This window comes from Monomorium pharaonis, chromosome 2, assembly GCF_013373865.1.
Source record: "Monomorium pharaonis isolate MP-MQ-018 chromosome 2, ASM1337386v2, whole genome shotgun sequence".
Taxonomy (NCBI): domain Eukaryota; kingdom Metazoa; phylum Arthropoda; class Insecta; order Hymenoptera; family Formicidae; genus Monomorium; species Monomorium pharaonis.
Genome location: NC_050468.1, coordinates 314,590 through 340,943, shown reverse-complemented (window position 1 = coordinate 340,943; position 26,354 = coordinate 314,590). Strand labels below are relative to the sequence as shown.

Sequence of the window (26,354 nt, the reverse complement as noted above, 5' to 3'; positions counted from 1 at the left end):
CCATTGGCCTAGTTTACATCGTGCATTTGATACGCGTATCAAGTAGTGAATTTAAGCTGATCAGCCAATGATTAAACACATTCACTAGTTATTTACTATTTGATACGCGTATCAAATGCACGATGTAAACTAGGCCATTATCGTAAACACCCATATACTGGTACGCCTAGGGAATCAAGGTTAGCAGTCTAGTATATTATAGAAGTCTGTGCGTTCAGCGAAAAAAAGTAATTGGAATTAAAAGTCACTATGCACTCACTAGGCCAACGTTAGGGTGATTTTACATGCGGCGTAACTTGCGTACGCGTAATTTGCGTCAACCAATCACATCGTTTTTAACATGCCCTAAGTATTCCTAAAATCGTTTTAGCGCATGTTAAAGATAATATGGTAGCTAAAAAGAACAGACTTACTAAGTATTGCAAACCTTGTAGTGCCAAAAACTATCGAGGTTTTCGCAAATGTTGAAAATTTTTTTAGGGTTTAGCCCAAAATGTGGAAAATCGCATTTCAAAAATTTATAACGCATAAGATCGTTTTAGATAGCCCAATTTGCGGTAAATAGCCCAATCTGGCAACCCTGGTGTGCTGTCTGGAAAAATAATCGTCAGATCATGGTGGAAGAATACAAGGTGTGCTCTTGCGCATATGGGTCTAACAACCAATAAGAAATGTGCTCCAGATACCGCCATCTTGTCGCGGCAATTTGAATTTGGCATACGTATTATTATTGGTTTAACTTATTTTTGTGTTTAAATTGTGATTGTTTCGTTATTTTTACTATAAGATAATTTTTAAAAAATTACGATATTCTAATTTAATATAAATAATGCGTTTTAAAATGACTTTCTAATTTAATTTTACATAACTTTTGATAAAGTTGGTTTTTTGTTCATACAATTTTTAATGTAATAAAATTAATTCTATAAACTATTAACTATATTTAGTTCAAAATTTTTTAATTTATACTTAATCTTAATATTTAATAATAAAAAGTAGATTAAAATATACATGTAAATTATGAAAAATAATCATAAACTAATAAAAGTAATTTTTTAAAAATAAAATTATCTAATTTTATTTACGACTTTTTGTAGTAACATTTAATACATTTTTAATTTTAATTTAATTAAGTAGAAATACATTGTAATAGTAGAATTAAAAATAGTAGAAAAAAAGTAGAAATACATTTTACAACAAACAAAATATAAACAAATCTAAATATTTGAATTAAATTTCAAATATTTAGATTTAGAAATAAAATAAACATAAAAATAAAAAGTTAAAAGTATTTTATTTTATAAAGAAGTAAAAATTATACAAAATTCAGAGGAATAAATATTCAAACATAATATAAAGGAACTATACAAGTTATACAAAATCTTTGTAAAAATATTCTTATACATATTTCTATGTATTTTATAGTTTATCATTATAAAAGAATTATTTTTTTAAACAAATTACATTTCAAGGTCTGCATTATTTTTTTTATTTGTAATTTTTCTCATCTTTTTTTGTTTCCACTTCATAATGCAACCTCACGTGAATAAGAATAACTTGAAATTTAAGATAATGGAATAGAGATTAAACTTTTACTTCAGCCAGAGGAAAACATATGGCACAATGCTGACGAGATTTAAGAAATATTAAGGCCGAAGGCAGAGAACGAGACGTAGGTGTCGTAGTCGTAGTTGTAGGGTAAGGCAGAGAAAAACGTAAGTCGTAATATACTACTACTCTAGAGTCTAGAATAGTATTCTACGACTTACGACGTTTTTGTTCTCTGCCTTCGGCCTAACTGTCCTGGAGATGCGGCAGCATACGTAACATACGCGATTTTATTAATTACGTGACGTGCGACATGTGTGCAGGGGCGTAGCCAGATTGAAATGCTAGAGCAGGCGAGAAAATTGACAGTGCAGGAAAAGAATTAATAGAGCCATATAAATTTTTTAAATTTAATATTTAAGTTAAAATTATTTTTTGGATTAAAAACAACTGAAAAATAATACACAAAAGTACAAAAACTCTAAATACATACTTGTTTATTGAATATACAAAACGGTGTCTATTTTAAAGATTTTAAATAATAAATTTTTGAGTAAATATTATTAAAAATAACAACAAATTTTGAAATATAGATTTTGATTTAAAAATACTCTTAAATTTATGTAAATAATTATATAGGATTGCAGTGGATTGGATTACTTTAATAAGTGTAAAACTAACGTTTTTAAATGTAGTTCTAATATTTAAACTCTCTATAATTTGCAAAACAAAAAATAAAACTTCTGTTTAAGTAAATATTACATAAATATTATATCAATATTAAATAATTAAAAGAGAGAAAATGGTTTAGTTAAATCAACCATATTTTTAAAATAAAATTAATATCTTTAAAATAAATATAATTATCTCAGCCAGATTTTTTAAGAGCAGGCAGAAAAGTTAGAAGAGAAGGCTTTGCCTCACTGGCCCCCCCCTGGCTACGCCCCTGCATGTGTGACGTGCAACGTCCGACCATGGGCGGCATGGGCGCAGCCATGCCTGTGACGTTGAAATATGGCCGTATCTGGTACCCTGCGCAGAACTATCCCAAATTCGTCTCAAGAACGAGCACACCTTACATTCTTCCACCATGCGTTAGATCATGACTGATGTAACGTCCGGGTCTAGGGATATTTCTTCTCAATGTGTGCGTCGCGACGCCTCGGTCGCCTGACCGACGCGGGAGCTCTCCTTTCAAATTTCGGGCAGCCCGCTTACACGAACTCTACCCGGGTATGGCGAGAGCTTGTTGCCGATGGAAAACCTTGTAGGATTTGGTTAGTATGACCTTGATGTAGTTAAGATTAATGAATCTGGATATATATATATATGTATATATATATTTGGCAATTGATGATTTTGACGACATCTAGAAACTACCATATATTATTGCATACATTAGAGTACATTTACTCTGTGATTCACACATAACCAATATTTTTGAAATATAACTTGTTGGTGCGTATGTATAAGCAAATAACTATAGATCAATGATTTTGACGACATTACAAGGGTATATTTAATATATGGTTAATTACCATATATTATTGCATACATTAGAGTACATTGACTTTCTGATGCATACATGACTAATATTTTTGAAATACAACTTATTAGTGCATATGTATAAACAAATAATTACAGATTGATGATTTCAACGACATCACGAGGTTATACCTAATATATATGGTTAACTACCAGCTAGATACCATATATTATTGCATACATTAGAGTACATTTACTCTTTGATGCATACATAATCAATATTTTTGAAATATAACTTGTTGATACGTATATATAAACAAATAACTATAGATCAATGATTTTGACGACATTACAAGGGTATATTTAATATATGGTTAATTACCATATATTATTGTATACGTTAGAGTACATTGACTCTCTGATCCATACATGACTAATATTTTTGAAATACAACTTATTACATATGTATAAACAAATAATTACAGATTGATAATTACAACATTACAAAATTTTATACATGGATACATAATGTTGATGATTAACTGAGTAAATTAACTATCTAACATATACATATACATATACATAAACACATTTTTTTAAATATAACATATTAGTAAGTATACATAAATAATTAACTAAGAAATGATGATTTCCATGACACAATATCATTTTACAGTGACATGTGATTTGTTAGGAATTTTATTTATTTACATAATTTTAATCATATAATTAATGTAGCAAGCATACATTAAAAAAAATTTTAAACACGATATAAAATAATACAATTTACAAAAATAATAGTAATTTAAAAATTTAACTTAGTCCAATTAATTAAACCATTTTACTTAATTGTAAATATATATACCCTGGACAACTCGTAAGTAAAATGCATAACCGTGCAAAATAGCACATTGAAAGACATAGATTCAATGAAATTTTTTTCATGAATTTTCCCAAGTTAAACATTGAAATTTTTAATATTTATAGATTACTTTAATGTCGTAATAACCATGCAAACAGCACTTGTTCACAGTAGTATTGATATAATCTAATTTAGAAAGCCTCAACCCGAGAACATTGAATCATACAATATCTTACGCTTTCATACAAATTTCTTTTTAAACATGAAATATCAAGATTTGGCTAGTTAATCTGTCAGATTAGTTGCATTCATAGTATTAGAACTTGTATTGGTCTCAACAAGGAGTTAATAATGTAATGCAAGAAGTATATAACAATGCACTCTTTCACTTTGTAAAATAAGCAAAACATACATATGTTAAAAATATAACTTGAAAAAGTAAGTAAAATTAAAGAGAATTAATTACGTTACCTGTCATGAAGATCAAATTCAGCAACAGGAGTTTATGCCTGTTGACACATATTTCATATTTTGTAACTGCATTCCATCCATTACTTTCCTGATATCATTTTATATTTTGCTAATTTTACATCTTGCAAAACAAACACTTTGTGCAATAAGCATACACATACATATGTTTTAAAAATATAACTTTAATACACATAAATTTTTTGATAAAATTAAAATATAAAGGTGTTGCTTTCATAATTAAAATCGAGTAAGTTTTGAAAAGAATTAATAATTATGTTTCAGTAATAACAATTCATTCCTGTTAAAATATTCTTCATTTTTTGTAACGGCATTCCATACAGTTTTATCTACACAATTCTCTTCGCAAAATAAAGTATAGTCATAAACTAAGTTATATCAGCAACATTAAAAAATAAAATTACATAAATTTGATTAAATTTTGGAATTATACACAATATATAACATAACACTTTACACCCATTCACTGAATTACAAATATACAAGACAAATTAAAAACAAATATGATTATCTAAACATATGTTTCAAAAAAGAGTTATATTTTTTCTTCAATAAATACAAATGATTAGTCAAGCTGCAATGTTGATGATTTCGTTACATTGCACAAGATTCAGATAGCGGAGACAATAATGATAATCTCATGCTGAAATGAATCCCATGTATTGTAACTGCATGGATCCTTTTGTAATTCCTGTTGCCACTTCTTCAATATTATTTAAATTAATACAGTTGTGAATACCAATTCACCTCACTTGTGACAATCACACAATATATATTTAATAAAATGCAAATTTAATTTCAAAAACATTAGGCACAGCACTTTAATTGTTACAAATTTCGATAATTATTTAGTTTAAACACATCACCTCAAATATCTCGAGATATTAATAGTTAAAGTTGACGAATATTTAGGTTATGAAACCTGTCATACCGACGAAACGTAACATCATAAACATGCTCCGCGACCATGTGCGTACGCTCGGTGACCACATACACTCTATGATCATTGGCCTGTCCTTTGGTCTGTTCTTTCTAGTTGCACTGATGCACTGATGCAATAAGTTAGAATGAGAAAAAATATTGGCTGCGATATTTACTTCCGATATTTACTGTCAGTACTGAAAATCTACAGTATGGATGCGTTTTTAAATTCGCAACGGATGCACTGGAGTGTTATTCTATCTTTGTTCAACTTTCCGTAAGTAACAAAGATGGAATGACATTCTGATGTATCTGGCTGCATCCGTTGCGAATTTAAGAACGCACCCTATATGTAACGTAAACTATAGATTTCAGTACTGACCTAGTTTACACCGAGCACTTAGTACGCGTATCAAATAGTAAATAACTAGTGAATGTGTTTAATCATTGGTTGATCAGCTTAAATTCACTACTTGATACGCGTACCAAGTGCTCGGTGTAAACTAGGTCACTGGCAGTGAATATCGGAACGCAGCTATACTTGTCTTACTTTAACTTATTGCACCAGAACAGGCCACTTTTTAGCTGCACTGCTGCACTCTTGCAATAAATTTAAATGAGAAAAAAATATATTTGTCTCACTTTAACTTGTTGCACCAGTGCCGCTAAAGTGAACGGGCCACATGGGTCTGTTCGCGTCACATATTCCGACATGCTCCTATTTACCCCAACGCACCCCAATACGTTGATTCCGATGACACCAGCCTATTAGAGTGCGTTGGAGTGAGTAGGAGCCACTGAAATACAAGTGGTCTGTTCTTTTTCCCTGCACTGCTGCACTGGTGCAACAAGTTAGAATGAGAAAAAATATATTTGTCTCACTTTAACTTATTGCACCAGTGTATCAGTGCAGCTAAAAAGAACAGGCCAAATATAACCGGAACGAGTGCGGCGGTAGAATCCTTTTGTTCAAGGTGATCCGAGAGAGAGAGAGAACGTTCTAAGAGGTATCCTTGTTCTTTTTTAACTAACGTGTTAAACAAGGATAAATGAACGACATCTGTGGCAGCCACTACATAAACGAATGCACCCAAGGATTCTGCAGTCGCACTTCCGGTTATATTATAGCCTTGTTTATTTTGTCTGTTCTGGGTCTACTCGGAGCACAAACCCAAGCAGACCAACGCAATCTAATAGGTTGATTCCGATGATGCCAACCTATTAGAGTGCGTTGGTCTGCTTGGGTTTGCTCCGAGTAGACCCAGAACAGAATAAACGAACAATACTATTTTTTCAGTGGCTCCTACTTACTCCAACGCACTCTAATGGGGTTTTCGACCAGGGTAGCGATCATGTAATTTTTTCCTTAAGGCGGAAACGTGAAAAGTGAAAAGTTTCATGTAACTATCTCTTTCTATTGGTGTTGAATAGAAAGAGACAGTAACTTGAAACTTTTCACGTTTCCGCCCTAAGGGAAAAATTACATGATCGATATCCAGTGCTGGGTTAATCCGTTTGTTTCTTTTCCTCTAGAACTGGCCAATCACAGTTATTCCCTTCTTCAGAAGAATGGCTGTGATTGGTCCTATGACGTCATTAATCGCTCCCGGAGCGATTAACCCAGGCCGGTCGAAAACGCTATATAAGCTGGTGTCATCGGAATCAACGTATTGGAGTGCGTGGTGGTGAATAGAAGCACGTCGGAGCATGACGCGAACAGACCCATGTGGCCTTTTCATTTTAACTGCACTGATGCAACAAGTTATGGAGGCTGTTCTTTGTCGCTGCACTGATGCACTAGTGCAATAAGCTAGAATAAAGGTGCCTTTTCACACTGACGCTTGACGCTTATTTTCAACGTAAAAAGACATCACGTGACTAAAAATGACGAATGGGGTATCTTTATTTTTAGTCACGTAATGTCTTTTGACGCTGAAACTGAGCGTCAAGTGTCAGTGTGAAAAGGCACCTTAAGACAGAAATATTTTTTCCCATTCTAAGCTACATTCCAAAACGTCCTTTCCGAGAAAAATTTTACTCGATGTAATATAGAATACTAAGGCACTATAAAAGTGAGTATTCTCACGTCCGCCATTTTTCTTCTAACTAGCATGAAAAATTAGGTATGTTTTGTATATATATACATCAATAATCTTTGGAAGCACCAAACTTTATGCGACAATGCTCTAGTTTACACCGAGCACTTGGTACACGTATCAAGTAGTGAATTTAAACTGATCAGCCAATGATTAAACACATTCACTAATTATTTACTATTTGATACGCGTACCAAGTGCTCGGTGTAAACTAGGTCAATGAAACAAAAACACGATATTTATGATCTTGAGACAAAGGTTATTGCGATGTATTATATATGTAAAACATTATGCTAGTTATTTGCTAGTTTGAAGAAAAATGGCGGACGTGAGAATACTTACTTTCTTAGTGCTCTAAGGATACGTTACGTGTACTATATATTTCGAGTAAAATTTTCCTCGGAAAGGACGTTTCGGAATGTAGCCTTAACTAATTGCACCAGTACAACAGTGCAGCGACAAAGAACTAGGGGCTCGATTCTTGAATTCATTCGCAAGAAAATACCCACTCGTATGCGCAAATACCCACTCTAACAGAAAAGTTGCAAGTTTATTGGTTAAAAGCCATACGATAGTTAATAAATTTTCAACTGTTCTGTAAAAACAGAATTTGCGAATACGTTTCTCTTGCAAATGAATTCAAGAATCGAGCCCCTGGCCTAAAGTGAGACATATATTTTATCTCATTTAACTTATTGCACCAGTGCAGCAGTGCAGTTAAAAAGGACAGGCCAATGATCATAGACCTAGGCTGCGTTCGGAAACATCACCTGAGTGCTCTCGGGTATCATTCTATCCTTGTTGTTCGTTCTATGTAAAATAAAGATAGAATGATACCCGAGAGCACTCGAGTGACATTTCCGAACGCAGCCCTAGTTTACACCGAGCACTTGGTACGCGTATCAAGTAGTGAATTTAAGCTGATCAGCCAATGATTAAACACATTCACTAGTTATTTACTATTTGATACGCGTACCAAGTGCTCGGTGTAAACTAGGGGTCTGTTCGCGTCACATGCCCCAACATGCTCCTATTCACCCCAACGCACTCTAATACGTTGATTCCGATGACGCCAACCTATTAGAATGCGTTGGAGTGAGTAGGAGCATGTCGGAGCATGGCGACGCGAACAAACCATAGGGTATAGAGTGTATGTGGTCACGAGCGTGCGCACGTGGTCGCGGAGCATGATCTCATGTCGTTACGTTTCATCTGTATGACAGGTTTCATAACCTGAATATTCGCCAACTTTAACGATTAATATCTCGAGATATTTGAGGTGATGTGTTTAAACTAAATAATTATCGAAATTTGTAATAATTGAAGTGCCGTGCTTTATGTTTTTAAAATTATATTTGCATTTTATTAAATATATATTGTGTGATTGTCACAAGTGAGGTGAATAGGTATTCACAACTGTGTTAATTTAAATAATATTGAAGAAGTGGCAACAGGAATTACAAAAGGATCCATGCAGTTACAATACATGGGATTCATTTCAGCATGAGATCATCATTATTGTCTCCGCTATCTGAATCTTGTGCAATGTAACGAAGTCATCAACATTGCAGCTTGACTAATCATTTGTATTTATTGAAGAAAAAATATAACTTTCTTTCTTGTAACATATGTTTAGATAATCACATTTGTTTTTAATTTGTATTGTATATTTGTAATTCAGTAAATGGGTGTAAGATGCAAAGTGTTATGTTATATAATTCAAATTTCAACGGCGTAGCTATTGTCGTTATTGTTCATAAACGGCAATAGCTATGCCAAGTTTATAAACAATTTCTTAACAATCGCAAAGATGCGCGTCTTGCTGGGCGCATACTTATCTCGCCACGCACTTATCGATACTTGGCGATATTTCGGTCAAGTCAACTACTTTTAAATTAAAAACTCATTAAATATTGAGAAAATTGTAAAATGGTACAGGATATTTTCAGTCAATTTAGTCTGCTCTACTAGATGCAACTTACGTTAGCAGATTTTGAGCATAACTTGCTATCAATTTTTGATAACAAATAGACAATATTTAATAAAAGATCTAATATATTTGATTGTTCGATTAGATTTAATTAAATCTTGCTGCCAAATATATTAGATATTTTATTGATCATTTAAATATGCACGATTCTCTTATATTGTACATGATGCACATATGAAAACAATAAGATTGAAGTCTTGTTAAAATAAATTCTGTATTTTTTAACTAAACTCTTTAAGAATCAGAATTTGCCAGAAGATTGGTGACAAAATTTGACCACTCTTCCGAATAACACAGAGCTAGAAATCATGTCACTCTTAGTAACATTAAAAATATATAAAATATATGAAGCTTTTAATAACATGGAAAGGACATGTAGAACATACAATAATGTATTTTTTCTTTAATACACATAACACATAACTTTAATACACATAAATTTTTTGATAAAATTAAAATATAAAGGTGTGGCTCTTCCAATAAAATCGAGTAAGATTTGAAGAGAATTAATAATTAAGTTTCAGTAATAACAATTTGTTGTTGTTAAAATATTCTTTATTTTTTGTAACTGCATACAGTTTTATCCACACAATTCTCTTCGCAAAATAAAGTATAGTCATAAACTAAGTTATATGAGCAACATTAAAAAATAAAATCACATAAATTTGATTGAAACTTAGAATTATACACAATATATAACATAACACTTTGCATCTTACACCCATTTACTGAATTACAAATATACAATACAAATTAAAAACAAATGTGATTATCTAAACATATGTTACAAGAAAGAAAGTTATATTTTTTCTTCAATAAATACAAATGATTAGTCAAGCTGCAATGTTGATGACTTCGTTACATTGCACAAGATTCAGATAGCGGAGACAATAATGATGATCTCATGCTGAAATGAATCCCATGTATTGTAACTGCATGGATCCTTTTGTAATTCCTGTTGCCACTTCTTCAATATTATTTAAATTAACACAGTTGTGAATACCTATTCACCTCACTTGTGACAATCACACAATATATATTTAATAAAATGCAAATATAATTTTAAAAACATAAAGCACGGCACTTCAATTATTACAAATTTCGATAATTATTTAGTTTAAACACATCACCTCAAATATCTCGAGATATTAATCGTTAAAGTTGGCGAATATTCAGGTTATGAAACCTGTCATAAGGGCCTAGTTTACATCGTGCATTTGATACGCGTATCAAATAGTAAATAACTAGTGAATGTGTTTAATCATTGGCTGATCAGCTTAAATTCACTACTTGATACGCGTATCAAATGCACGATGTAAACTAGGCCACAGATGAAACGTAACGACATGAGATCATGCTCCGCGACCACGTGCGCACGCTCGTGACCACATACACTCTATACCCTATGGTTTGTTCGCGTCGCCATGCTCCGACATGCTCCTACTCACTCCAACGCATTCTAATAGGTTGGCGTCATCGGAATCAACGTATTAGAGTGCGTTGGGGTGAATAGGAGCATGTTGGGGCATGTGACGCGAACAGACCCCTAGTTTACACCGAGCACTTGGTACGCGTATCAAATAGTAAATAACTAGTGAATGTGTTTAATCATTGGCTGATCAGCTTAAATTCACTACTTGATACGCGTACCAAGTGCTCGGTGTAAACTAGGGCTGCGTTCGGAAATGTCACTCGAGTGCTCTCGGGTATCATTCTATCTTTATTTTACATAGAACGAACAACAAGGATAGAATGATACCCGAGAGCACTCAGGTGATGTTTCCGAACGCAGCCTAGGTCTATGATCATTGGCCTGTCCTTTTTAACTGCACTGCTGCACTGGTGCAATAAGTTAAATGAGATAAAATATATGTCTCACTTTAGGCCAGGGGCTCGATTCTTGAATTCATTTGCAAGAGAAACGTATTCGCAAATTCTGTTTTTACAGAACAGTTGAAAATTTATTAACTATCGTATGGCTTTTAACCAATAAACTTGCAACTTTTCTGTTAGAGTGGGTATTTGCGCATACGAGTGGGTATTTTCTTGCGAATGAATTCAAGAATCGAGCCCCTAGTTCTTTGTCGCTGCACTGTTGTACTGGTGCAATTAGTTAAGGCTACATTCCGAAACGTCCTTTCCGAGGAAAATTTTACTCGAAATATATAGTACACGTAACGTATCCTTAGAGCACTAAGAAAGTAAGTATTCTCACGTCCGCCATTTTTCTTCAAACTAGCAAATAACTAGCATAATGTTTTACATATATAATACATCGCAATAACCTTTGTCTCAAGATCATAAATATCGTGTTTTTGTTTCATTGACCTAGTTTACACCGAGCACTTGGTACGCGTATCAAATAGTAAATAATTAGTGAATGTGTTTAATCATTGGCTGATCAGTTTAAATTCACTACTTGATACGTGTACCAAGTGCTCGGTGTAAACTAGAGCATTGTCGCATAAAGTTTGGTGCTTCCAAAGATTATTGATGTATATATATACAAAACATACCTAATTTTTCATGCTAGTTAGAAGAAAAATGGCGGACGTGAGAATACTCACTTTTATAGTGCCTTAGTATTCTATATTACATCGAGTAAAATTTTTCTCGGAAAGGACGTTTTGGAATGTAGCTTAGAATGGGAAAAAATATTTCTGTCTTAAGGTGCCTTTTCACACTGACACTTGACGCTCAGTTTCAGCGTCAAAAGACATTACGTGACTAAAAATAAAGATACCCCATTCGTCATTTTTAGTCACGTGATGTCTTTTTACGTTGAAAATAAGCGTCAAGCGTCAGTGTGAAAAGGCACCTTTATTCTAGCTTATTGCACTAGTGCATCAGTGCAGCGACAAAGAACAGCCTCCATAACTTGTTGCATCAGTGCAGTTAAAATGAAAAGGCCACATGGGTCTGTTCGCGTCATGCTCCGACGTGCTTCTATTCACCACCACGCACTCCAATACGTTGATTCCGATGACACCAGCTTATATAGCGTTTTCGGCCGGCCTGGGTTAATCGCTCCGGGAGCGATTAATGACGTCATAGGACCAATCACAGCCATTCTTCTGAAGAAGGGAATAACTGTGATTGGCCAGTTCTAGAGGAAAAGAAACAAACGGATTAACCCAGCACTGGATATCGATCATGTAATTTTTCCCTTAGGGCGGAAACGTGAAAAGTTTCAAGTTACTGTCTCTTTCTATTCAACACCAATAGAAAGAGATAGTTACATGAAACTTTTCACTTTTCACGTTTCCGCCTTAAGGAAAAAATTACATGATCGCTACCCTGGTCGAAAACCCCATTAGAGTGCGTTGGAGTAAGTAGGAGCCACTGAAAAAATAGTATTGTTCGTTTATTCTGTTCTGGGTCTACTCGGAGCAAACCCAAGCAGACCAACGCACTCTAATAGGTTGGCATCATCGGAATCAACCTATTAGATTGCGTTGGTCTGCTTGGGTTTGTGCTCCGAGTAGACCCAGAACAGACAAAATAAACAAGGCTATAATATAACCGGAAGTGCGACTGCAGAATCCTTGGGTGCATTCGTTTATGTAGTGGCTGCCACAGATGTCGTTCATTTATCCTTGTTTAACACGTTAGTTAAAAAAGAACAAGGATACCTCTTAGAACGTTCTCTCTCTCTCTCGGATCACCTTGAACAAAAGGATTCTACCGCCGCACTCGTTCCGGTTATATTTGGCCTGTTCTTTTTAGCTGCACTGATACACTGGTGCAATAAGTTAAAGTGAGACAAATATATTTTTTCTCATTCTAACTTGTTGCACCAGTGCAGCAGTGCAGGGAAAAAGAACAGACCACTTGTATTTCAGTGGCTCCTACTCACTCCAACGCACTCTAATAGGCTGGTGTCATCGGAATCAACGTATTGGGGTGCGTTGGGGTAAATAGGAGCATGTCGGAATATGTGACGCGAACAGACCCATGTGGCCCGTTCACTTTAGCGGCACTGGTGCAACAAGTTAAAGTGAGACAAATATATTTTTTTCTCATTTAAATTTATTGCAAGAGTGCAGCAGTGCAGCTAAAAAGTGGCCTGTTCTGGTGCAATAAGTTAAAGTAAGACAAGTATAGCTGCGTTCCGATATTCACTGCCAGTGACCTAGTTTACACCGAGCACTTGGTACGCGTATCAAGTAGTGAATTTAAGCTGATCAACCAATGATTAAACACATTCACTAGTTATTTACTATTTGATACGCGTACTAAGTGCTCGGTGTAAACTAGGTCAGTACTGAAATCTATAGTTTACGTTACATATAGGGTGCGTTCTTAAATTCGCAACGGATGCAGCCAGATACATCAGAATGTCATTCCATCTTTGTTACTTACGGAAAGTTGAACAAAGATAGAATAACACTCCAGTGCATCCGTTGCGAATTTAAAAACGCATCCATACTGTAGATTTTCAGTACTGACAGTAAATATCGGAAGTAAATATCGCAGCCAATATTTTTTCTCATTCTAACTTATTGCATCAGTGCATCAGTGCAACTAGAAAGAACAGACCAAAGGACAGGCCAATGATCATAGAGTGTATGTGGTCACCGAGCGTACGCACATGGTCGCGGAGCATGTTTATGATGTTACGTTTCGTCGGTATGACAGGTTTCATAACCTAAATATTCGTCAACTTTAACTATTAATATCTCGAGATATTTGAGGTGATGTGTTTAAACTAAATAATTATCGAAATTTGTAACAATTAAAGTGCTGTGCCTAATGTTTTTGAAATTAAATTTGCATTTTATTAAATATATATTGTGTGATTGTCACAAGTGAGGTGAATTGGTATTCACAACTGTATTAATTTAAATAATATTGAAGAAGTGGCAACAGGAATTACAAAAGGATCCATGCAGTTACAATACATGGGATTCATTTCAGCATGAGATTATCATTATTGTCTCCGCTATCTGAATCTTGTGCAATGTAACGAAATCATCAACATTGCAGCTTGACTAATCATTTGTATTTATTGAAGAAAAAATATAACTCTTTTTTGAAACATATGTTTAGATAATCATATTTGTTTTTAATTTGTCTTGTATATTTGTAATTCAGTGAATGGGTGTAAAGTGTTATGTTATATATTGTGTATAATTCCAAAATTTAATCAAATTTATGTAATTTTATTTTTTAATGTTGCTGATATAACTTAGTTTATGACTATACTTTATTTTGCGAAGAGAATTGTGTAGATAAAACTGTATGGAATGCCGTTACAAAAAATGAAGAATATTTTAACAGGAATGAATTGTTATTACTGAAACATAATTATTAATTCTTTTCAAAACTTACTCGATTTTAATTATGAAAGCAACACCTTTATATTTTAATTTTATCAAAAAATTTATGTGTATTAAAGTTATATTTTTAAAACATATGTATGTGTATGCTTATTGCACAAAGTGTTTGTTTTGCAAGATGTAAAATTAGCAAAATATAAAATGATATCAGGAAAGTAATGGATGGAATGCAGTTACAAAATATGAAATATGTGTCAACAGGCATAAACTCCTGTTGCTGAATTTGATCTTCATGACAGGTAACGTAATTAATTCTCTTTAATTTTACTTACTTTTTCAGATTTTACTTAGTGGTAATGAATTTAAATAATTTGAAAAATAACACCTTTCTGCTTTAATACAATTACAAAATTTAATTGTAATTATATTTTCAGAACATGGTGGTGAGTTATCTACTGTACTAAGTGAAAAAATACATTATTGTATGTTCTACATGTTCTTTCCTTGTTATTAAAAGCTTCATATATTTTATATATTTTTAATGTTACTAAGAGTGACATGATTTCTGGCTCTGTGTTATTCGGAAGAGTGGTCAAATTTTGTCAGGGATCTTTTGGCAAATTCTGATTCTTAAAGAGTTTAGTTAAAAAATACAGAATTTATTTTAACAAGACTTCATCTTATTGTTTTCATATGTGCATCGTGTACAATATAAGAGAATCGTGCATATTTAAACGATCAATAAAATATCTAATATATTTGGCAACACGATTTAATTAAATCTAATCAATTAATCAAATATATTAGATCTTTTATTAAATATTGTCTGTTTGCTATCAAAAATTGATAGCAGGCTGTGCTCAAAATCTGCTAACGTAAGTTGCATCTAGTAGAGCAGACTAAATTGACTGAAAATGTCCTATACCATTTTTCAATTTTTTCAATATTTAATGAGTTTTTATTTAAAAGTAATCGACTTGGAAATATCGCCAAGTACCGGTAAGCGTGGCGAGATAAGTCCGCCCAGCAGGACGCGCATTCGCGGTTTGCTAAAATTGTTTATAAACTCGGCATGGCCATTGTCGTTTATAAACAATAACTCTCTGCGTGCCTAGCGGTCACTCTATCTTCATGCAAATTTTCTGACACTGTATAAAATAGTTTAATGACAATCGTCAAAAAATGCATGTGTCGTCAAATTCATTATTTGCGTGTTTTAGAATAGTTTGACGACAGTCGTCAAAATATACACGTGTCGTCAAATCCATCAGTTGTCCGTTTTAGAATAGTTTGACGACAGTCGTCAAAATATACACGTGTCGTCAAATTAATCAATTGTCCGTTTTAGAATAGTTTGACGACAGTCGTCAAAATCGTCGATTGAACGTGTAAAAATTTGACGACCGACGTCAAAATCAACAAATGTCGTCAAAATCGTCAATTCTTTATAAAAATTGTCGTCAAAGCCATCAATTGCCAAATATATATTTATTAATAAAACAACGTATAGGATTATTACATGTATTATTTAATTCTCTGGAGGAAATATAATAATCTGTGCTACTGCATCGCTATGGTATTCCGCAGTTGGATCTAAAGGCTCCAACTCCGGAGAATCGTGATCGGAATCGCTAAGCGTGATTATTTCGGGCGCGTTAGACGTTAACTGGTTATAGTTTTCCAAAGGGACGGTGTCTTCTTGGAACAGATCAAGGGAAGAAATTGCTCTTCCTGGCAGAGCGTCTGTGACTGGAGGAGGAAGGGGGGTGTGTTCCAGCGGGTAGCCCACGAAATTCTCAATCTCCTCGAAAGCCCGCTCTAGGGCTTTTTGTTGAGCCTTGAGGATTTTTGCTCTTTTCTTTTTCCCAGCGCGGTGGCGATTCTTCTTGATGGTCTACAAATAAACGCTTGGTTAAGCGAGTGAACGCTTAGTTAAGCATCTTTCTGCGTCAAGGGAAATTAGGGCCGTCGAGTATATTCGTGCTTGTGAATGATTAACTAACTTATATCGCTGGCAAGCGATAGAACGCTTGCTAGCGGAATCTATGGTTTGTTTCTTATATCGCTGGCAAGCGATAGAACGCTCGCTAGCGGAATCTACAATTTTGTTCACTTATGTCGCTGGCAAGCGATAGAACGCTCGCTAGCGGAATCTACAGTTTCGTTGAGCACGAATATACCGGCTTTTCTAATTTCACCGACGATGTTTTAATCACTGAGTCTACTCACTTTAGGTGTTGTAGAATTCATCGCGGCACAAGGGAGGGGAGAGGGTTGTACCTAGAGGAGTTGTTTATAATTATTTGGAAAATGAAGCCGACAATTAATCCTTATCGAAAGGATTCTTTATAATATGGCACAGTTCAATTTCGGAAAATATTCTAGGGAGCGATAGTAAACAATAATTAATTAGTACTCACGAGTTATAATATGGTTTGAAGCAATAGTTTGGTCCACTAATAATTAAATGGTTGATGTGGGTTGACAGTTGAAGATGGTCGCAGAGATATGTTGGTGATAGCAGTCTGTCGGAGCACGCACTGGTTAACTTAATTAACAATGAGTTGATCGCGAAGCTGTACGAGAGAGGTTGCAGATAACTTGAAGATTGAAGAGTGACGCGTGACCGAGAACTAATGACTGACTTAATCGCTGAATTAGTACTGAACGAGTGTCGAAAAATAATGAGAGAATGAATGAATGAATGAATGATCCGGCGTCTGTGCGCGGATTTAAATAGGGCGCGGACAAAGGGATCGAGCAAAATCGGCGCTGCGCTCAGCGGCCGCTAGCGCTCCGGAGTAGGGAACACGCGCGAAGCGCAAGAGTCGGTAAGAGTGGGAGTGATTCGGCGGCTTGGCGGGAACCGAGTTTCGGTCGCTGATAAGGCGCGTGAGACCGTTTGCACGTGTGCGGATGTTTATCGGAGATATCTCGTCTAGGATTTCGTCGATCATTTGATCCGGGATACTTTTCGGCTAGGATCGCTTTCACTACCAAATATCTCGCCGGTTTATCAATCTTAATTATTTCTTGGGCGCGACATCTCGTCGCCAACGTGAAATGGATATATCTTACGAACTGTTTATGTTAAATGCCTAGCTATGGTTCACCTGATCTTCCGACACGCAGTCCGGATATTACGCGGATTAATTTCGTATTGTATTTCTTTAGGCGCGACATCCTGTCGCGGTCGTATTGATAATAGCAGATATTGTTTTACAACCGTTCCGTTTGAATCTTTGAGGATTCAGTTGACGAGATATCATTTCTTTAATCATCCGACAGTGCACGTGCAAGGGCCTTTACAAATATCCGGTTCTTATTTATCTTACAGTTAATTAATCCTCGACGAACCCATAAGCAATCCCAGGTAACAGACTGACGTCGTTTTGACGTCATATTTTAGACATGCTGTGACGAATGACGTCAATTGACCAAAGAATGACCGTCATAAACAAGTCATTTAAATGACGTTATATTGATGTCATTATGTCACGTCGTTTTGACGTCATATTTTAGACATGCTGTGACGAACGACGTCAATTGACCAAAGAATGACCGTCATAAACAAGTCATTTAAATGACGTTATATTGATGTCATTATGTCACGTCGTTTTGACGTCATATTTTAGACATGCTGTGACGAACGACGCCAAGTGACCAAAAAATGACCGTCATAAACAAGTCATTTAAATGACGTTATATTGATGTCATTATGTCACGTCGTTTTGACGTCATATTTTAGACATGCTGTGACGAACGACGTCAATTGACCAAAGAATGACCGTCATAAACAAGTCATTTAAATGACGTTATATTGATGTCATTATGTCACGTCGTTTTGACGTCATATTTTAGACATGCTGTGACGAATGACGTCAATTGACCAAAGAATGACCGTCATAAACAAGTCATTTAAATGACGTTATATTGATGTCATTATGTCACGTCGTTTTGACGTCATATTTTAGACATGCTGTGACAAACGACGTCTAATATTAGCGTGAGCAAATGTAAAACAGTTTGCTATGACCAGCGAACAAAAAACATCTTGAGAGAGAAGGAGAATCTCCTTCATGGCTGGCCGCTTGCTGTAAAACATTGAAACGGCAACGCTAACAATTATTGTAAGATCGCGTTGTATTGTTTTTCTCGCTCGTTTTGGCGCGAGTGCACCATCAGCGTGATGTGCCTGTGATTGGCTGACGCGTTGCGAAGCGCGCCATGCGCGTGCGCGATCGGCGCTGCTAAGCGAGTGACAAGCGTGTCGGAGTAGCAGTTCTTGTGTGTGCATGCTCGTTGTTGTGTGCGTGCTCGTTGTTGTGTGCCTGTTGCGTCTTGCGTGTCCCGGATAAACCGGCAATTCAGCCACCCTTTCCTCACAATTCCATCCTCGTTACAATATATGCGTCCGCCGTAAATACGCGTATACGGCGTCGGTTCTCGTCTCTCGCCTCTTTCGCCTCTTTCGCACGTCCAAACCATATTCTCTTTCGGCCGATCTCGGCGGTCTTCTCGCGTCTACGCCGACGTCGACGTCGTTTCCTCGTCGCGCCATTGTCCCGACGATCCCTTTGAATTTACGGAGATCCACTCTAATATTGCGGAAGCTCTACCAATATTAATTGTTTCAATATGGCTTTTCTTGGCATCGAATTTATGAACGGTGATAATAAGGAAGAACCAGGAGAAATAGCCGTAATTCATCAAGCATGGTTAACACCTCTAAAGAAAGAGATTTGGTGGCCGCCATACAAAACAAGTGCGCAATTCAGGAAAGCTCTTTCCATCGGAGAAGAACCCAAAGAAACGTGGACCATATACGAATTAAAACGAACATTTTTTACTTGTGGTATGTACATTATATTTATTTAGTATTACTTATTGTTAAATATATTTGTCAGTTAAATACTTTAATTAAGTATGAGTTGTAAAATAATTGTTACAGCTTATGTAATTTATTGTACACAAAGTTAATTATTTAGGTTAGATTAGATTTGCTCTGGCGAAAATCAAACACTTCCTGAAATATCTGATAAACGTAAATTGAAACATTAAAGTGTAAAGCAAGCGGAAGGATAAGAAAAATTCGTATACGCTTTACATAACTTTCAGAGAGCTATAAGAAAAGTGTAAAGAATTAAAACCAGAGAGGAATCGATGGAACGTTAACGGAATCTCACTTACTCTTTGTTCACGCCTCTAGTTATTGCGCCCTGATGTTTCAGTTTACGCTTCAAGAAGTGTTCCTTGCTTTTAAGCTTTATTTTCATAAGAGTGGATTAGATTAGATAATGTTAATTATTATAATTAGCCTGTAACATGTCTTTTTTTTCTTAATTATAGATGACTTGGATAAAGCATTAACAAAAATAAAAAAATTCGAAGAAGTCTCAGATATACAGTCTTCTGCATCAGATAATAATGACAACGTGAAAAAAAGAAATAGAAAACCAAATTTAAAATATGTAGTATCTTCAAGCAGTGAAGAGGAAGTCAATGAAAATGAAAGTTCCTTTCGTCGACCACCAAAAATATCAAGATTTGGTAATAATAAATTTTATTTATATATCTTATGTCAAATCAAGTATTTCGGTTAACTGTACTTTTCAATTATTTTATAAGAGAAATTATTTCTTTTATATTTTTAATTTTTTAATTTTTTTACATTGGAAAAAATACATAATTAAATAACTAATTATATAAATAGAGTTATGTATTGAGTGTTTTTGTGCAAAATATTATAGTTATTAATAATCTTTTAGTACACGAGCAACAAGATGAATCTTGTCATCAGGATCTAACATCAGAATCAATGATATTAAGTCCTTTGGCAAAAACAGGTAAAAAGAAATGTTTGTGTCATATTTTTGAATGTTTATTTCTCTCTCTCTCTCTCTCTCTCTCTCTCTCTCTCTCTCTCTCTCTCTCTCTGATGTTAACATTTTTTTTGTTACATTAGCCTTTTCATCACAAGCCATACGTTCCGATAATTCTTCCACTTCCACACATAGTTGGACAGAAAATGTGGATGCTTTGAATTCCCCAAAACAAACGCCATGCACCACTGTCTCCACTAATACCATTCCTCAATCAAATTCATCCAATTCAACACTTATTAATCAAGACTGTATTTCATGTAGAGCGCATTTGTGCTTCTCTGGTATATACAATTTTATATTAAATAATTAATATAGATATATAGTGTCCCAATGAACACACAATATTTTTTAAATGTTTTTTAAATATTTATTTAATAAATATTTAATAAATAAATATTCAATAATAAATAAATATTTAATAATTAAATATTCATTGGGATCTGTAAAGTAGAAACAGTTTTTTGTATATATTATTGCTATTATATATTATTGCTATTTTTTCTACATTTTTGTTTACATTTTTTTTATGTGTATTATGTATTTTAGAAAAAATATTTGCTAAAGTAAAAAAGGTGAGAGAAGAAATTAAAGAACTTAAGGGTATATTGCGACAACAAAACACTGAAGGTAGCATACCATCTATCCCTGACGATTTGGCGGTGGAGTTTCCATTAAAGACACGGGAGGAACTGCAAGTTTTAGAAGACTACTTAAATTCTCGTCAGAATAAAAATGCTATGGTATGAGTTCAATTAAACAGTATTTATTTATAAATATATGTGCTCTATGTATGTTTCTTTTTTTATTGTTTTAGTCATTATACTTTACAACATTAGGAGGTGATAGCATTTCTACAAAAACGAATAGAATTTTAAAACTCGTTCTCAGTAACGAACTCGCTGCAACTTTCAACTTTACAGGGACAAATGTCAAAGAAGCTTTTCAAAAGTTGCATTTGAAGAATGTAATAGTCCGTAAGTTCGATTATTGTTGAAAATTAGAAAGTATTAATAATATATTATTTTTTATTATTGGAAGTTGTTTTTGTTTATAGATGGTGTGCAAAAAACATTACCTTTAAGCACAGAAAAGGATGTAGAAAGTGCAATTAAAATTTGGTTGAAGCACGCTCCTGATAGAATCAAGGAAGCCTTAAAGAAAAACCGTCGATAAAGGTTACAACTTTTTACTGTTTTTCTTTGTTCCACAATTTTCATATGTTCCTATGTTTTTTTATCTTCGGATGAAATACTTATTTTATTAATGTCATATTTTTAATTATATTTTTGTTTATTTGAATAATTAATGTTAAGATAAATTTTTGATCCTGTACGTATAAATTTTTATCTGTACGTTACTTTGATAACAGGGTGTATACTTCAGGGAAAAACGTGGAAAATTTGGTATTCTCAGGGAATTTTGTTAGGATTCAGGGAGTTAAGAAAAATAGCTTCTTTGGTCATTTTATTTTTATAGATAGACTATTGTTTCCCTCTCCCTCTCATTATCCCTGTCCACCTCTGTGTCTCTTCTCTTCCTTTTCTCCTTTCCACCTCTCCTGTCCTTTGCTTCCTCTTCCTTTTAATCGCCATTCTTCCGACTCTCTCATCCTTGCTTTGCTTCTCGCCACTGTTCCTCTGTGCTCCACATACCTCCTTCGTTGGTGGTTTTCCTAATCCCCATCTTCCTCTCCGACTTCTCTATCCTCTCCAATCCTCTCAATTCCTCCTTCACCTGTCCTTAAAACATAGAAAACATCCAGCTTTGTATCCTTACTTCCCGTTCCCCCTTTACGTTCTCCCCCATTCCCCCTTGCTCTCCCTCTCTCCTCAGTTCCCCAACTCCTTCCTCCACCTCCCCCTTTCCTCATCCCATTCCCACTCCTTCCCATCCACATATTCCTGTTCCCAACCACTACCTTTTTTCCTAGCCTCCTCTCCTCTCTTGCCTTCTCCAACATTCTCCATCTCATCTTTCTCTCTTCCCACGTCAAATCTTCGTCAATACCTATATCCCACCTCCTTATTTCCGACCTTCTATCCAGCATTTCCTCTTTATCCATTAATCTCCTCATCTTGACCAAAATTATCACATCCCCCTCCCCTACCCTCTCCCTCTCTTTCCATTTCCCTTCTCATTATCTCCCTTATAAACTCCTCCCTCTCTTCCGCGTCTTCCCCCTCCTCTTCCGCCAGCTCCCACCAATCTTCATTTCTTCCTCGGTCTCCTCTCTCTTCTCTGCCCTCTCTCCTCTCTCTGCTCTCTTCATCACCTTCTCTGTTCCTCTTCATCCCTCCTCCTTCTGTCCACGTCGAAGCTCCTCCGCTGACCTTCTCCTTTATCTCCCTATTCCTGTCTCCTCTCCCTCTTCCATCTTCTTCCACCTCCTTCTCCCTACTTTCCTTCTCCATCCTGCCTCCTCTCCTTTCATTTTATTTTTGTATTGTAAATGATCGCTTTTGTGTCGCTACTGAATCTTCATGACATTCTAGTGAAATATTGTGTGTCTAGTCGGCAATGATGGTTGGCTTTTAGAAATTAGAAGCAATTAAAAACATAAGTATTCTTATATTTATATAAGTTATATATAAAATATTTATATAAGCTTTATTATTAAGTATTTATATAAAGAGAATATATTTATGTAAGTTATATATAAAATATTTCATTTTATAAATTTAGCCAGTATTAAAAGTTACAAAGTTCTATATAAAATTTTTTATAAATATTTATAAAGTTTTTTATAAAATATTTATAAAAAACGTAAAATATTTTAATTTAAAATCTGCTTAAAAATTATTTTTATGTCTGTATAAAATCTATTTAAAACATGTTTTTATTTATATAAAAAATAATACGCTAAAGTAAATAAGTTAAAAATTGCATCTTAAAATATTTCAATTTTAACTGAAATTTTGAAAAAAAATACCTGGAACGTCCTGGAATTTTCGGGGAATTTTTTTACACAATGTAAGTATACACCCTGGATAAAAAGTTTATCATTATGTTAAAAAGTACACGTAAACGTAAAGAGTTCGTTGGTCGACGCCAACAATACCGAAGAGTACAAGAAGCTGTACACAAAACATTTGCTGCTAGTATTATTAATACAATTTCTCGTGATATCGCTAATAATACATCAAATAAAACAGAAAATGCAACATGCAATTATTTAGATACTAATGCAAATACCAGCATTGATATAAGTAATAATGAAGAAGAAATTGGAAATGTTTCTGCCTGTTTAGATGTACAGTATGACAATCATTCAACTATAGATGCTATATCTGATGTTAGCAAACATTCTAATAATTCTAATACAGACGTTAGTGATAGGCTAACTAATCAAAATTGCTTGGCAAATGAATTAGTTAAATGGGCTACCACAAGACACATTTCACAGGTAGCTGTAACAGAACTCTTGCACATACTTTCGCCCTACCATCCTGAGTTACCTTTAGATTGTCGAACGTTATTACAAACTCCAACTTCTACAATAGTTAATAAATTAGATACAGGGGAATTTTGTTATTTAGGTCTAGGCTTTGCTTTAAAAAATGTATTATCACAAAAATATACCCACAATTGTTTAAAGTCCATTGAGGTATTAAAAATCTCTTTTAATGTAGATGGTATTCCTTTGTTTAAAAGTAATAAATTACAACTATGGCCCATTCTAGGGCAAATAAAAAATTGGCGTAGTGCTCCATTTGTTGTATCAATTTTTTGTGGTACATCGAAGCCGAAACCTTTGAATCTTTTCTTGAAGGATTTTATAAATGAATTAAATGATTTATTAAAAAATGGGTTTATTTTTGACGGAAAAAAATATAATATTGAAGTTCATAGTTTCATATGTGATGCGCCTGCTCGTGCTTTTTTAAAATGTACAAAAACACACACGGGTTACTCGTCATGCGATAAATGCATTGAAGTTGGAAAATATTTTAAAAACAAAGTTATTTTCCCGAATGAAACGGCCTCAAAACGTACAAACGATTCATTTAGACAACAAACAGACGATGATCATCATCTTGGCCGATCTCCTCTTTTAGATTTGCCCATAGACTTAGTTAAACAATTTCCTACCGACTATATGCATAACATTTGTCTAGGAGTAACAAGAAAATTATTAACAATGTGGACTGGAGGGCCACTAAAAACTAAATTATGTCACAGTAAAGTGCAAGAGGTCTCACAACGTCTTGTAAATTTGCAAAAATTTTTTCCATCAGAATTTAATAGAAAACCTCGGTCACTAAATGAGTTAGCGCTTTGGAAAGCGACAGAGTTTAGAACTTTCTTGATTTACGTTGGTCCGTTAATTCTAAAAAATGTTTTAGATACAGCTATTTATGAAAATTTTCTATTATTGCATGTTGCAATTTCCATATTAATATCGCAGAAACATATAAATAATTTTGGAGTCGCATTTGCTAGAAATTGTCTACTAAATTTTATTAAGCATGGTAAAAATGATTTGTATGGCTTAGAATTTGCTGTATACAATGTTCATCTTTTGGCACATGTATGTGACGATGTGGAGATATATGGTCCTTTAGACAACTATTCGGCCTTCCCGTTTGAAAATTATCTTGGCCGTTTAAAAAAATTAATAAGATCTTCTAGTAGACCATTGCAGCAAATACATTGCCGACTGCAAGAATTTAATTTTTCTTTCTTAGAATCAAATAAATTACATTTATTGGATTCTAAGAAAAATAAATATTCTCTAGTCATAGAGCATAAAAATGGACCCTTACTTAATTGTAATCTTTATGAATGCAAACAATATACAAAAATTATTTTTACAGATGTATCATTATATATTAACCGTTATAGCATATCTGATTGTTATTGCATTTTGAAAGGCGATACAAAAGTAATACAAATACACAATATCATACAAACAACAACAGGCCATGTTTTTCTTATTGGAAAACAATTTATTAACTATTCGTCGTTATATTCATATCCATGCGATTCAGCATTACTAAATATATATGTTCTCAAAGATTTAAGTGATTTAAAAATATGGCCTATTAATCTCATTAGCAGCAAATGTATTGTACTCCCTCATATTAATTTTAATTATTACGTATGTTTTCCAATAATACATAACACTTTTGATTAATGTTTGTAACAAATTCGCGATTATACTCTGGGAAAATTTAAAAATTATACAAGCGTCAAACATATGTTGAATATGTATCTATTTTTTTATAGATATTTTTTGTGTGTAATTAAAAAATACGATAAAATACGATAAATACGATAAAATAACACTGTCACCGCGATTTTGTATCTCTAGTACACAATATATAATAAAATGTAAGTAGAAATATTTTAACAATGAAATGTGATAAAATGATATGTATGTATGATATATGTGATATATGTATATATATAGCAATAAAATTGTTAAATATATAGCAATTATGTGTGTTATTTTTTAACTCCTGTTTTAAAGACGTCAAATTTGTTGTACAAAAGACGTCATCGAATGACGTCAAAATATGGTCATCGAATGACGTCAAAATACGGTCATCGAATGACGTCGAAATATGGTCATCGAATGACGTCAAAATACGGTCATCGAATGACGTCGAAATATGGTCATCGAATGACGTCAAAATACGGTCATCGAATGACGTCGAAATATGGTCATTGAATGACGTCAAAATATGGTCGTGCAGTGACGTCAAGTTTTTGTGACATTAGACCGTCATTTTCACGTCATAAAGACGTCAATTAATGACGTCAAAAGTGGTCAGTAAAGGACCAAATTCTGACGTCAAA

General features: G+C 34.1%; 2 protein-coding genes across 4 annotated transcripts; one reads left to right on the top strand and one right to left on the bottom strand.

The window, feature by feature from the left end:
• Positions 1-2,523: 2,523 nt before the first annotated feature.
• On the bottom strand, positions 2,524-17,057 carry LOC118644263. Of its 2 annotated transcripts, XM_036282410.1 has the most exons (3): positions 16,900-17,054; positions 16,159-16,564; positions 2,524-2,887 (listed from the first exon to the last, which is right to left on the bottom strand). In XM_036282410.1, the coding sequence occupies exons 1-2, from the start codon at positions 16,918-16,920 to the stop codon at positions 16,199-16,201; spliced, it is 387 nt and encodes a 128-aa protein (XP_036138303.1). In that variant the 5' UTR covers positions 16,921-17,054; the 3' UTR covers positions 2,524-2,887; positions 16,159-16,198. The 2 variants fall into 2 exon arrangements, with proteins under 2 accessions (XP_036138303.1, XP_036138302.1); XM_036282409.1 differs by lacking the exon at positions 2,524-2,887 and having other exon boundaries at positions 14,379-16,564; positions 16,900-17,057.
• A 1,733-nt stretch (positions 17,058-18,790) lies between these two features.
• Positions 18,791-22,638, top strand: LOC118644259. Of its 2 annotated transcripts, XM_036282400.1 has the most exons (7): positions 18,791-19,525; positions 20,020-20,220; positions 20,439-20,516; positions 20,636-20,836; positions 21,102-21,295; positions 21,370-21,529; positions 21,610-22,638. In XM_036282400.1, the coding sequence occupies exons 1-7, from the start codon at positions 19,309-19,311 to the stop codon at positions 21,726-21,728; spliced, it is 1,170 nt and encodes a 389-aa protein (XP_036138293.1). In that variant the 5' UTR covers positions 18,791-19,308; the 3' UTR covers positions 21,729-22,638. The 2 variants fall into 2 exon arrangements, with proteins under 2 accessions (XP_036138293.1, XP_036138294.1); XM_036282401.1 differs by lacking the exon at positions 20,636-20,836 and having other exon boundaries at positions 18,917-19,525.
• The last annotated feature ends 3,716 nt before the right edge of the window (positions 22,639-26,354 follow it).